At 45.4% G+C, this 14695-nt stretch overlaps 1 protein-coding gene across 1 annotated transcript in view; it reads left to right on the top strand.

The window, feature by feature from the left end:
• The first annotated feature begins 12087 nt into the window (after positions 1-12087).
• Positions 12088-14695, top strand: part of UBE2E3 (ubiquitin conjugating enzyme E2 E3) — a 56046-nt gene continuing 53438 nt past the window's right edge. Inside the window, exons 1-2 of the mRNA XM_009492987.2 lie at positions 12088-12281; positions 14440-14490. Coding sequence (XP_009491262.1) covers positions 12088-12281; positions 14440-14490 — 245 coding nt within the window. The remainder of the gene's footprint in view (positions 12282-14439; positions 14491-14695) is intronic.

Here is a 14695-nt window from a genome sequence, read left to right on the forward strand (position 1 = left end):
GTCAATCTCTGCTGCCCTTTCCCACAGTATATGATCTTCTCTCAAGAATTAATAACCAATATTACAACAGGCCACAAGTCTAAATTCACTCTTTCCTTTCCCCAGACAGGGTTTATCTAACTTATTTCCTCTTCTCACTCTCCATTCTGACCTTTCCTGCCTTCCTCTTTTCTTCATTGCTGCTTTAAGCTGTGTACATGGTGGGGAGAGCAGGGCTAAAATAACATGTTATACTTTACCCTGAAGGCTGTGAAAGTTGTGATCATTCTTATCTGTTTCAGCAAGGTGTTCGAAAGTCTTCTATGTCTTCTACTGTCACGAGACTTACCCCTGGGGTTAGGAGAAACGCTGTTCCTAAAGTAAAGTAGGTGGCAGGAGAGAACATGGTCTGAAAATAAGCTGCTCTAGGTAGTGACTTGGAAAACAAAGCTTTTAAATTTAATAATGGTATTCTGAAACTGATCCAAATTCTGTGGAGGGCCAGCCTACAGACAGAAGCAAACCTCTTAGATTCCAGGCACCAGGGTAACTATTAGTGAACAGGTACACCTGAAGACAGAATAGAAATCTCCCCTTTCTAGTGGTTGGTGGAAAAAGACTATTTATTTGTTAGTTGGAAGTTCTGTTGTATGTGGAAATGTCAGGAAAAGTGGTGTCACTTGAGCACAGTACTGAACAAAATACAAGTTTGCTTCTTCAGATACGATCTTGGCAATCTCACAGCTCCTTTGCCAGGTGCTGAAGCATCCTGCAGCAAAGGTGGACAGGCACGACCCAAAATCGCAAGTAGGCACATTGTACATTTCTAGGGAGTGCCTTTTCCCAGAAACCTGCTAATGGCTTGGCAGGATATTAAGTCCTGTGCCTGCTGCATGATTACTGCCCACCAAAGAAGGTTGACCTCTTTGCTCACGTCTCCTTACAGTACAGTGCTTCCACAGTTCACTGCATTCAGCCCAGTGTGAGAAATTAATCCACAGCCTCAAGATACTACAGAGAGCCGAATTTCAGACTATGGAAACCTCAGTGACAGAGTTTATCTGCAAGTTTATCTGGAAGTATTATATGACCCGCGAGCTATGTCACAAATTGGATTTGCTTTATTCCTGTTATATCTGACAACACTGTTAAGAAAACGGAGGAAGAGATGGGGAGAAAAGTGAGATATTTTTACAAGCAGTGTTCACCTGCAGAAGGCCCCATATTCTCAGAAAAAAATGGATGATTTTTTCTTTAGCGGATGCTTTAAAGTACCTGAGCCGAATGATTTTCAGTTTGAGGGCAGACACACCAGGGTAGGTGAGCAACTTTATTTTTCAGGCCACATCTATGTTTGCAATTGAGTTTGTGATGGGACCAATATGTGCCAAGGTGGTTACCTGAATGACAATTACGTGACTGATTGGAGAGATGATTTGGGAACGTCTGAGTACAGTCTGTGTGAATACTGAAGAGCCTTAGGAAATGAGCTTCACCATCATCTAAAACCTACAAGCACCAATCTTGGGAACCCTCTCTTGTGGGGAGATCTGAGAGCTGGCTTGAAGGTAGATCTATTCAAATGATACTACTACCGCTTCAGCATTTGTGGCTGAATAGTACAGCATACCTTCTCTCTTTGCTGTTTTGAACAGCCCAGTGGACTGACTTCGACTAGCTGGCATCATCTATTCTAGTTTTGTTAATGAAGGTCAGGGTGGAGCTGGAGATCAGCTCCAAGGTCGAAATTCAACAGTTCTGGATCTCGCACTCAACAGCATGAGTTTCCTGTTAGTAAAGTACAAAAAGAAACAGACATAATCAATTCACCTATAATTAGTCAAGAGAATGGTGCATTTATTCTCCTCTGTAGGGTTTTTTTTTGCATCAATGTGTAGTAAAGGACAATGCTAATGGACATCTATATATCTGAATACTGTGGAGTGGTTGATAGGTGCTTTCTCCCACTCGTTTCTCATTTTCATTTTCTTCTGGGAGCAGAACAACATCCGTTGGCCCTGAGCCTCAGCACAAAAGCTCTTCCTATTCTGCTGGACATTACCTGTATGAACTGGGCTTTTTGATATTTCAGAATGACCGCATCAATAGCATATTAACTGCTAAGAAACAATGCAAAGAAAAGAAGTTGATTTGCACTTTTAAAACTCTTTTTTCATGTACTCATCTACTTGTTGGGTAGGATCCTGTGAAAGATAAATTTGGGAACATAAAGACTGACTTTGCTGCTCCCTTGGTACAAGAAACCAATGAAAAATAATGTATTGTTAAAAAGATTTTTGTTTGCTTCAGGATTTCACACATTCTGAGTCACTCATCCATGTCACCAAAGTTTAATAGCTATTAATTTGATAAAATGAATGTTAATGTCACTGTATTTCTTCACTGAAAGTGGTATCAAACAAGTGTTTCAGCCACAATTATATTAGCACCCATAGTATTTCAAAATTAAGTTTGAGAAAGATAATTAAATAAGAAAAATGTACTCTGGAGACTTAAAATGCACACTGCAAAATGTCCATTATTAAATATATATGCTTTAACCAATTCCAATTAACGGAACCATTTTGGTTCTACATCTTCTTTATCCTTGGTTTGATGCTGAGACAGGAAACTACCACACCAATATGTCAGATATCTATACCGGATATTAGAAGATATTATATGTAAAATATTGATGGGATTTAGTAGCTTTTTCTTAAACAACCTGGCCACCGGTTTATGTGCTGGCATTTAAACACAACTTTAAATACCTGTGTCCCAGTTCAACACTAAATTAGATGAATTTGATTCCATTGATCAAGACATTCCCTATCTTAAAATTTCCACTAGTAGGATTAATACAGTCTACTAGCAAGAACATCACTATATAAAATCATGATCAGCCTGACAGCAAAGGCCAAAAGTTCATTCTCACACACAGTTGAAACAGGGACAAAAATAAGCAGACCTCAGGAATGATGATCTCCATTTAGCAAATTAATTAAAACAACGTAAGGTAACTTAGGAATACAAATACCCCTGAGACATTTTTTCATGGCTTTCAAGATCATGGATACAGTACAAAGTAAAGTAATCTTTTGATGTTAGATGAGTGGAAGCAGCTTCAGTGGGATATTTTTTCTGCTGTTTTGAAGTCAGCACCGTGTTCTTATTGGTTCTGGCATAGTACAGTCTCCTCTATTTTTATTTAACCAAAAAGCACTCTTAAAAACATAGTATGTTACTATGCACATTAAATATTAGTGAGAACATAGTAAAGCAGTAGTAAAAGATAACTGTTAGAAATTCAAGTATGAATAGGAAATGCTATAGTTAGACCAATCCAGGCAGAGCTGGCATGAATTAAGCTTGCATTTCCTAGTCTTCCTCACCAGCGTTGCGCAGAACAAAGGAGCACCATTTCAGCTTAACTCCAGTTGGAAACAGTAAACCTCTTTAAACTTGGGCTTTAACTGACACTTGCATTGTGCTAATTACATCTCAAACTTCCACCTCAAGGTCCTTGCCCCTCCACACTGTGCCATCCTCATGAATAGCGTATTCAGTGATATACAACTGCAGTCGCGCAACTCTCCTACCTGAAGAGATAGAGGCAGTTAATTTACATATTTATTAAACATTGTAAGTAGAAGCACGCACTGCAGTGCCACGCTGCATTGTGAAGGAGAGCTCCAGCAGCAACTGGGACGACTGCACTGGAAAACGCACAACGGTCAGTGTGTTAACATCCGTATGAATAAAGGTAGGGAAATGATACAATGGGTATTTAGGACAAAAGCAACTTGAGGGATAACTGCACTCGGCAGTGCAGTGTGCTCTGCAGGGGCACGGAGAACATCCTTGATCTCTCATTCTCTGTTGGGAGTGCAGCAGAGACAGCACACGTGGCTGGCCAGGAAGGACACTCATCCATCACCCGCTACCCAGCCAGCCCAGCAGTAATGAGGGACTCCAGAGGGAGCCTGGTTCAGTCCTCACTTGGAAGGAGGATGTTGCTCAAAAGTGTAAAATGGAAATGCTCATTATAAAAAGAATCAAAAGCTGAAAGAAGAGTTTATTGTTGAAACCATGGGACAAGACTAAAATCAGACTGGTCTCACACCTGCTAATCATAACTTCTTTCCCGTGCAAAGATTTCTGGCTGGTGATACTAGAAGAGCTACCTGAAGATAGTCATGTCTTGACATCACGCAGATGGGGGTGATAAAAATGACTGTAACACTAAAAGGAGGTCATTTCTAAGTCTGCACCACTTCACCACTCAAATACTTCAGAGAAACCTTTCAACATGCTCAGTGACAAACATAAACCCTCCACCTACCCTGCAGGATTCAATCCATTCTTGCCCTTGAGTTTCTCCAGTGTATCTCCAGGGCCTGACTCCCATCTCAGATGGCTTTAGCTACAACTATCTAAGATGGCACCACCCAGGCTCTCTGCTTGGATGTCACTGCTCCAGCAGGGGAGGCACCAGAGCAAATATGTAGAAGCTCTTCAGCCAGGGCTGTCCTCACCTCTCAGCCCTCACCACCACCGTGGAGATCCATTCCTGACACACATTTGCTCCTGCTGTGACTGCTATAGGAACAACTCCCACTGACCAGGGCACGAGAGAGACCGCTGGGAGTTGCAACACCTACTCCCATTGCAGAGACTGCCCAGCAAGCTCAGGAGTCCAGGCTGTGGAAGATCAGCCCTGCCCAGTTATTTGCAGCAGTGATTTATCATGATTGGGCCCTGACCCGTCTTTCCTGTCCCTTTGTGGGAGGTTAGGGCTCCTACAGCAGGAAGGGAGTGGATAAATGCAGACAGTAATGTTCCTAGTCAAAAAGCAAGATGCCACAAAGCTACTCCACGGGAGTCTTTGGTAATCCTGATCTTTATACGCTAAAAAAAGGTATTACTTCTTTATTGTAGAACAGGCGACCAGCCAAGCTGGCCTTTTATCCAGTGCAGACGTGATAATGGGAAATATGTATGGGCCTTACCCTATAATTAGGGTGCATTCAGAAGTGTCACAGGCTTTCCAGGGAGGCACATGTAAAGCACCGTGACTCATCACCAAAGGGTGTGACTGCTCTCAGGGATTTGTAAGATTTTCTTTAAATGCTGGTCAGTTCCTCCCTCTTCCATGGGATATCAGAAACCAGAATTTGAAGAGCCTGTGGGGCCAATGTGTCAAACTGCTGATAAGCCAGATAAAGCTGTTTGTGCCGACTGTCACCAGCCCTAAAGGTGAAGAAGGAAATCTTTTACCCACCTAAGCCTAGGGAAATAGGTTAGCCAGACTGAAGCAGTGAGGAGCTGTCCAGGATCCTTTTTTTTAATAACACCCTCAGGATGGACTGATTTAATCAAGTAAATTTTAATTTTTTCTTTTTTTGAGAAAACATCAGTCAGCTTATGAATAATGCCTGCCCCATGTGTATGTTTCTTTCTGACCTCAACTCAGTCAAGCGAGTTTGACTTTATAATTATCTTGCCTTCTTCTGGCTGGCATGGATATTAGCTCTATTACTACCAGCCTATTAACTTCCTGCTTTCACTCAAACTTTGGTCTTTTGGAGCCAAAGGTTTCATGGAGCCAAAGGTTTCCAATCTAAGCAGTCTGTAGACAGCTCTAAGATATATGCTTATAGATAATTTAATCTGAGATGGTTTAGGTGTGGAATATCTCTATTTGTAACAGGGAAATGAGAAGTTTCCTAGGCCTTCAACATTATTCACTACAACAGCTACTGCTTCCATAGCAGAATACCACACACTGAGAATAACAGCATTATTTTACTATTCCCCGTGTGCAGAAAAGGGGCAGATTCTCACACTGAAAGTTTTCCAAGAATGCTGGTCTGCCAGGGTTGTACCTGTAGAGCCAAGTTCTCCCTAACTATACTGTCGAATATAGACCACAAAATCATTTTATGGAGTTTATGAAGTTGCTTATAGACCTCTCGTTCTCACACTTTGCTACAGGTAAAGTCTGACAGTATTTGCATTTTACTCTACTATAGTCAAACATTCATGATACTGTACTAAAACTTAAGTCTGTGTTAAAGCAAACTGAAACTACCCATACATATACATCGAGGATATTTTTAAAATTAAAATTTCAAAGAAAAAAAAATTCTCTTCATGACATTGCTTGCAGATGAACAGTCACTGAAATAATGCTTATTTATAGAGGGAAATACCCTTATGAAGTACAAATTACTATTGTCCAGTAGACAGAGCAATCCCACCTGAATTTTCTCTGTTTAATTTTTCTCACCTTTCTTACAGCTTTCCAAGTAAAATGAAAATTATAGAGGTTAAAAGCTGGCTTTCAACATAAAAGGTATGGCTTTTTTTAAAGCACTGATACTCATTTGACATGCACAGACACTGGATTCACATGAATGACTACAGGAACTCCAAAGGGGCCATTATGTTTTTTTCTTGCATCAGTAATCCACACACAAGGAAAGAACTTAACACGATAGAATACAAGGACTCCATGGGAACACCGAAATAAAAACATTTCCACATGACTTTGTGCTTCAAAAACACGGATTTACCTGTTGTGGTTTTTAAGTGCTTAACACTAATCTGCCCATTCAAAACTAGTACCCAACTGACCATTTAGTCTTTTAGTGTGTAAAAAACAACTGTCAAATACAATGTATACCATACAGTAGAACTTACTATCTACTTCATAGGATTACAATGAAGATATTAATTAATATCTGTAGTGCTTTAATGTACATTAAGTATTTTTCTATGGATTTAGACACAGCAGTGTTCAACACTATAAAGAACCCTGGCTAACTAGCTAACTCCTGTGTTAAAATACAGTCGGTAAAATCTCTCCTCCTGGCTTTATTCAAGCACATAAGGATCCAGAGAAAGTAAAGATATCCTGAAAACTCCTCTAAGCACCCCGAGTTCCAGGCCTCGTGGCAGTCTGCGTTAGAGGAGTCTCAGGACTACTGAGCTACAACAGCCTCCAAAAAGTCATTCTTCAAACAGGAACAACTGAAGCACAGCAGTGTTCTGGCTCTTGCCTTCCCCTCTTTCCCCCAGCCCCCTCCCCATCCTTCCTCCACCATATTCCCATGCCAGGATTTGTAAGGTGGCAATACAAACCCAACAGATGGGCTAAACACCAGCTGACAAAGGGACCGGGAGGTGGTTTCCTAACAGTTGGTTCCTGCCCACTGCCACGATTACTCTACTTCTCGGTTTGAGGACAAAAAAATTACCTCTGCTTTTCTTGTAAATTCTTGGGGATGCAAATTAATTGAAACATAGTAGGAACATTGTTCTTTAGGGGCTTGTTTTTCATTCATGAACCCAAAGCATCACAATGTAAAAATAATCCTATCTGTGGTAGTGATTTTAAGGCACAACAGGATGAGCTGCAATTACTGACTCTGTAGCAGGCTTCCTGCACTCGCTTCTGTAAGTCACTACATCTCTTCCTGGCCCAAGGTTTTTGCCTAATCTACTTTCTTAGCTCTCTCTGCTAAAATTGCTAATTTTCTTGGGAAAAGGCACACTGGGTATTTGTACAGGATCTACCTTACAAGGAGCACTAGTTGCCACTATGACACTAACTACTAATAAAAACAGAATCTAAATTTTACCCCATCTACTTGTAAAAAAAATATTTTGTTCATTTCCTGGTTCTGCAGTTTGCACCCGTCTAGCTGTGGCATTGTAGTAGAGCTCCAACAGGTGCTTCAACAACACAGCCTGGTATGGGAACACACATGGAACAGAAAGATGCATTGCTAGGTGGAGATGTATTTCCTGTCAGGAAACAATGATTTTGTGATAAAGAAGATGGAGTATGCGACGGTAAACATTAAGTAGTATTTTCAATTGAGCTGCTCTTAATCATGAAAAATGTACGCTGGCCCTGTTTTACCATCTGTACACCCTTAAAATGGTAGGGGCAAGGAGATCAAGCAATGATTTTTCCACCCCTCATAGTTTTCTTGTGAGAAGCGGAAAATGCCGTTCACCCTAGTTCTGGTGCCAGGCATTGAGTTGTTTGCTATCACAGAATTTCATGTCAGATGGAGGAGACTGAACTGTGAATTCCTAAACCTAGAAAAATATTTTCAGATGTCTGTGCTGCCCAAAGCAGCTGTTACAGCTCCGCATGCTGACAGTAACTTCATACCTGTGCTCTGACAGAACAGGGATGAAGACGTACCTTAAAAGACATTGGGCTTCTGAAAAAACATCAACCGCCTTTGGGAGCAGGGCTTGTAAAAAAAAAAAAAACCAAAAAACCCCACAAAACCCACAAACAGCAAAGGCAACTGATTGGGGAAAAAAACGCAGGCCTCACCCACTCCTGAGTGCCCAGGACTGTTCAGGCAATTCTGAACGGTCCTTAGGAAGGCTTTGCACTTCACAATACCAGCTGCACTTTCACAGTTCAAGTACCCAATAAACTGGCAGAGAAAAAGCATTCATGATGGGTACATCAGTTAGAATTACACTGATGTCAAATCACAAGGGATATGAAAAGCCAGAGAGATCATGATATGTAGCTTTGTAACAACGGCTATTAAAATCGGCATTTCTCCCTCTCCTTCAAACCATACAGTACCTCTCAGCGCAGTGCTTTTTCTGTGGTTGACAGCATAACAAACATACCCAAGGAAAATACAACCTCGTAAGAAGAAAGTGTCATCCTCTGAGACCTGATGTCAAATGAATGAATATTCATTCAAATAAACATCTGTTATATCCACACATTGCTGTACTAAATCTGTTTTAATACGGTACAAAAGACTAGAAAAAAATAAAATCTGGGCTGGCTTTTCAATTAGTCTCTGCGACATGGGCTTGCTTTATTTTCACTTTGTATCCTGAAAGCCACAGAAGCCACACACGTGTAGTAGCTGACGTGGCGTGCAACTCTTGACCAATCTACTTACTTTCATTCTGTAGATGCACACTCTTCTGGTACTTTTTTTTGGATGCCTGTGTTAATTTTCACCTCAAAATAAAAATTTAAACACTTAATCCTGACTTTCAAAGCTCAAGCAAGCCTCATCTTGAGCATCATCAATAGAATGGGGAAGAAAAAAAAAAAGAAAAAGAAAAAAAAGGCTCTCAGTGCTGACTGATAGATTTTTGATATTGCCATGCTTCCCTTTCCCTAATTATGCCCAGATTGCTCATCATGCCAGATACTGTTTATGCTAGGAATTTTCTACAGCATACCTCAGGGGCAAATTGCCTGTAGTGGTGATCTGGGAATTCTCTACAGCCTACTTTAACAAACAAACCTCCAGTATTCCTCCACATCACATCAGTCAACTCTCTTGCCAAATCTTCAGCATACTTTTCAGCTGAGCTAACCTCAGCTACCCGGAGATGGGTATTCCCTGACACACCGATTGTTTATTCCCTCTAGAGCACAATATATGCTCTCTGACCCCTTGATCCTGCACAAGCCAAGAAAACACAGCAGTTTTAAGTCATTAGGCTGCTGATAATGAAAGCCCTTGAAGTAAAAGCCATCGAGGCGAAAGCCCTTGTGCTGGACAGCAACGTTAGCCTGAGATTTCACATAAATTGCACAAACATTTACAGTAATTGTTGATTCCTTATCTGCTGAAACCAGTTATCCACAACCTCATCTACTTTTCACAGATAGAATAAATCTTCTTTTACAAGTGGATTTTATTGCCAGTACGATCGGGCTCTAAGTTGGGAATATTTACGTTATTTCCCTCGGCGGATTGCTTTTACCACAGGGTGTACTCTAGGCGGACGGCGTGAAAAGCTGTTCAAGTACGCACCAGAACAGCGCATCCATGACAGGCCAGAAAATTACCTAAAGTCTCCGTCCCATACCATCGTCCTGTGACACCCCCTGCAACTGCTATCAATTACCGCCTTTCGCCTTTAAAACACGCAGAAATTGGCACGCTGGCTGCTGGCGGAAGAACTCCAAATTCTGGTTTTAATCCTGAATACTGCTGTTGGAGCAGGTAATGGCAGGGCGAGGAACCGCCAGCGGGCCCGTTCCTGTGTCGGCGGCCAGCGCCCGCCCCTACCCGGACAGCGGGCGCGAGGCACGAGGCGAGGCGTGAGGCGAGGTGCGAGGCCGCGGCGGCTGAGCGGGCCCTGGGCCCCCGGCGGGCCGCGGCCGTCGGTGGGCACCGGCCTGGCGAAGCCCGCGGTGCTGCCCCGCAGGCGCCGGCCGGCGGGCGGCAGGCAGGAGCCCGTCGGGACCGGGCCTCGGCCGGCGGCTGGGGCGGCGGGAGGCGCCGGGCCGGACCGGGCCCAGCGGCCGTCGAGGGCCGCCCCCCCCCCCCCCCCCCCGCTCCGCGCGCCGCCGCTTTGTCCTTGCCCGGCCCGGAGCACGCGCGCCCCCGGCGGCGGCGGGAGAGCGCCTGCGCGCGCCCCGGCCCGGCGGGGCGCGAGCGCCCCCTCTCCCCTCCCCCCCGCTCGCCGCGAGCTCCGCCGGCGGCGCCGCGCGGCCGCGGGCGGGGGCGGGCGGAGGCGCGAGGCCGGAGGCGGCCGGAGGCGGCCGGCGCCCCCGCCCCCGCCGGCGCGCGCCCGCCCGCCGCCCCCCGCCCCGGCCCCCCGGCCCGCCGCGGGAGCCCGCGCCGCAGAGCGGGGCCCGCCAGCGCCACCCGCCGGCCGCGGGGCCGCACCGCGCCTCCCCCCGTCCCCCCCTGCTCCGGCTCTCAATGTTCCACACTGCCCGGCCACAGAGCCGCCGCCGCCGCCGTATAGCCCCCCGGCCGCCTCCGTCCCCTCCTCGGGCGCCGCGGGCCCGGCCCGGCCCCCCGCCATCCCGCCCCTCCGACCCAGCAGCGGGACAGGACGCCGGCGAAGGTAAGGGAGAGGCGGGCGAGGCGGCTGCCGCGGCGGCTGGGCGAGCGCGGTGGGGGGAGGCGGGGAGGAGGCGGGGGGGCTGGTAGAGGAGCTTTGTTCTTGTTTTCGGCGCTCGCTGCCTGGCGGCGGCCGGGGGCGCGGAGCCGGCCTGAGTTCACGCCTCACTTGGTGCACACGCACGGTGCGGTGCGGGGCCGGGCGAGCCGCCGCCGCCCGCCGCGCCGAGCCGAGCCGAGCCGAGCCGAGCCGAGCCGAGCCGCGCCGGGCTCTCCCCACAAAGCGCGGCCGGGCGGGCGGGCGGCCGCCTCCAGCCCTGCCGCAGCTCCCCGCCGCGCTCCTCCTCGGCCCCCCCCGGCCGCCGGGGCAGCCCCCTCCTCCCCCCGCCCCCCCCCGGTCGGCGGAAAAATGTCGGTCTGCCTGGTGGAGCTGCGCGGGGAGCGGCGGCGGGGAGAGCTGTGCAGAAGGTGCAGTTTGAATTATGCTTCTTCCCCCTCCGGCAGCTCTGTGGTGGCCAAATGCAGTTCTCGCTGCTGGCCATGTAAATAACCGGGGCTGCTGCTGCCCGAGTTGCTTTAAATGCATCTTGGGGTTTTTCCCTTTTAAAAAAAACCCCAACAACAACAAAAAAAAAACCCTCGTGTCGTGTGTCGTCGTCCCCAGCCCCGGCCCCCCCCCCCCTCCGCGGCCCCAGCCCAGCCCTTTAAATGCACAGAGCAAGTGTACATTTCCATCTGAAATCAACCCAAGTGTTATTGGCAATCTATTTTCTCGGAGAGAGGGGGAGCGGGGGGGATCTGGCGTTTGGACCCAATAAAATGCTCTGCTCCAGTGTAAATATTTACAGGGCATTAGTGACTTTTTAAAAAACATTTTCAGTGAGGTCTGTTATTTACAATGTGTCATAAGTTATTAATGTTCATTGCCTAAGTACCCTGCTAAATCTGTCTCATGCCTTAGAACAAAGTCGACAATTGGCATATTGTTTAAAGTATGAAAAAAATGCGAGTGGGTTTAAAAATTGGAAATATCTGTATTTTCAGAAGCGTAAATATTGCTTTGTAAGCTGTCAAACTGCAGCCCTTGGGGACAAGACAAAGAAGTATATTTTGGTTAATTTCTCAGTGAAACGGAGTTGTCACCGATTCAAGCGTTCTCTGGAACTTGAGGAATGGCAAGAGAGAGTCCTGCCTGCTGTACTAACTCTGCCTCTTTTCTCCTCCTTCCCCAAAAAAGTTCCCCACGATGTCCAGTGATAGGCAGAGGTCAGACGATGAAAGTCCGAGTACCAGCAGTGGTAGTTCAGATGCCGATCAGAGGGATCCACCTGCACCTGAACCCGAAGAGCAAGAAGAACGAAAACCCTCTGCCACCCAGCAGAAGAAGAACACCAAACTATCCAGCAAAACTACTGCTAAGCTATCTACTAGTGCTAAAAGGTAAAGGGGGCAGTGAAACATTCTGTAGTATTTTTGCACGGTCTTTTGAGTCGCAGTACTTGCATTGCGCTTTTCAAGGCAGAGGGGTTCTTCTCGTAAAGCGGTGTGGAAAAGGGTGAAGCACCAACTTTTGTAGTACCGGAGCCTGCCAAGGCAGTATCTTCATTAATCCAGGTCTTCTTACTGGGGTCGTAATTACACAGATTTGTCATATGTCTTCTGAAGAGTTGTTTGAGAACTTGGTAACCTACAGGACGGCTGGGGGGGGCACCTGAATATGTTTAGTGGTTGCGAAAATGCGTGTGCGAGCGTCAGCTTCGGCTATCTTTTTCAGAGTTGGGTTTCCATGCCTGATTGGTATAGGGTGGAGTCCTCCTGGTGTATTTTATTATGGTCTGCAGACTGATGACAAGCAATGCTCTTTAATTAGAGAAGTCACAAAACCCCAGCAGCTTCTGTGGGCCTTATGACTAGCTTTTCATGTCGATGCACGGGAGAGCCTTAACACACCTTGAAGTTATGGGTTCATTCTGCAATTCTTCCGGGAGAAACCTAGGTGTGTTTTCTCCCTTAGGATCTGCAGATTGAAACCATGGGGTTCTACAGGTAGCCTATACCTTTAAATGTCAAAATCTTCAGAAACCCTGTGTAGTTATATCTGTTGCATTTTTATTTGCATGTAAAGTTACTGGCAGTCCAGCCCTGAAGACATGCATTCTCATAATTCTCTGTAAGTTCAGCTGTGTGAAATAAGCAAACTTTAAATCCCTTGATTCCAGTGGTCTTTGGAGATGAAACGTAACTTTCCAGTCCTTTCCCTGGAGGTGCTTTTCTTTACAAACATTTGCAAATATCCTGTAGCAAGAAAAGCTGTAGAGTAGCTGTAGTAGCTTCAAGCTTGGCTTATTCAGCGTGAATACTGCAGTTCTAACTTTTAGTAATTTTGTATTTGACTTGAATTCAATAAATACTTTTTGAAATGTGTTAAAATTGGTGCAGAGTATGACTGGGTGGCTTTGATGACTTTTGAGGTTGTTAAACCCTTTGAAATAGGATTGGCTGAAGAAAGAAAAGTTCTGGAACTACTATGTAGGCTTTGTAATTTGTTATTACTTATCTTTTTTGAAAAGCCTGAGATGCAGGCTTTCGAGACTGAGTTTTCCCCTCTTGCCTTTATTTTACTTAATTGTTGCAAGTTTAATTCCGGACATCTCAAATAGTTTGGTAGTCTGACTGAACTTAGTGGTACTAGTGCAAGGACGTGCGGAGCAGTTTCTGTTAGCTCATGTTTTAACACTTGGTATTCACGTGAAATTCATGGTCTTGCTCGTATGGATCCTCTTCTGAAGAGAAGTCTTGTTTGGTATTTTTGAGAGGAATTTACTGTGCGCCTTTTGAAAATACGCCTCTTAGGTATCTGAATAAACTATTAAATTGACAAAAAGTTTTCGGTATTCCTCTGCTGGATCTTCACACCTTGGGAGTGGCTGTAATAGAGTAAAGCTAAGCACAGAATATTTCGAGTTATTATACCACTTTTTATCATGTAAATACAGCTACTGTATAAGGTTGGGGGAGGAAAGGCAGCAGAAGGTGTGGAGAGAAGCAAAGTTGATCCAGAGACATTATTCTAGTAACAGAGACAGCCTGGCAGATCTGCAAATCCACTTTTTAAACACACTGCAAAGTAGTAGGTAAAATATTGTGAAAAGAGCGTGTCTGCTGCCAGCGCAGTTCACTTCTTGAGCCTCAGTCACAGGTCTGTAGCGCTGGTTTAAAGTCATTGTCAAATCTGCCTGTGCAACCCCCCCCCCCCCGCCTCATTTGCATATTAGCTTGAAAAGAAAATCTCCCTGGTAAAAAGTGCTCGGATGTGAAGAAGAGTTACTTTTCTGAATACTTGTGGGAAATTTCTACCCAACTCAGTTGTAAGCGTTCTGTTTACATACAGCACGGAGCAGGAAAAAAGCTGCAAAGTTTCTCAGCTGTGGGATTTGGGTTATGCCTCTGAGAACAAAGAGGAAGCAGCCATGTTAGCATTACTGAAGGCAAAGCCAATCTTGCATTTAACTGCATGGTGGTAGAGGGCAGTGTAATTCCCTGATTTATTCTATAGACTATCTCAAATGCTTTGTGTCTGTTCTCATTTCACCAACAGAATCCAGAAGGAGCTAGCTGAAATAACCCTTGATCCTCCTCCTAACTGCAGGTATGTAACGGCTTCTTAAATTGTGGACGGTGGTAGGAGATTAATGTGCTCAGGCTAACAAATGGGAAACTTAGTGTTTATGGCTGGTGACTGCTAGACAAAAATTGCGTACAGCAGATTGAACAAGCACAGGGAACGTTTGATATTGAAGTTTGCTATTTTGTCTGCATGTTGGAGGCGTAGTCATTAGTGATTGATGTACATA

Source organism: Pelecanus crispus, chromosome 5 (genome assembly GCF_030463565.1).
Source record: "Pelecanus crispus isolate bPelCri1 chromosome 5, bPelCri1.pri, whole genome shotgun sequence".
NCBI classification, from domain to species: Eukaryota; Metazoa; Chordata; class Aves; order Pelecaniformes; family Pelecanidae; genus Pelecanus; species Pelecanus crispus.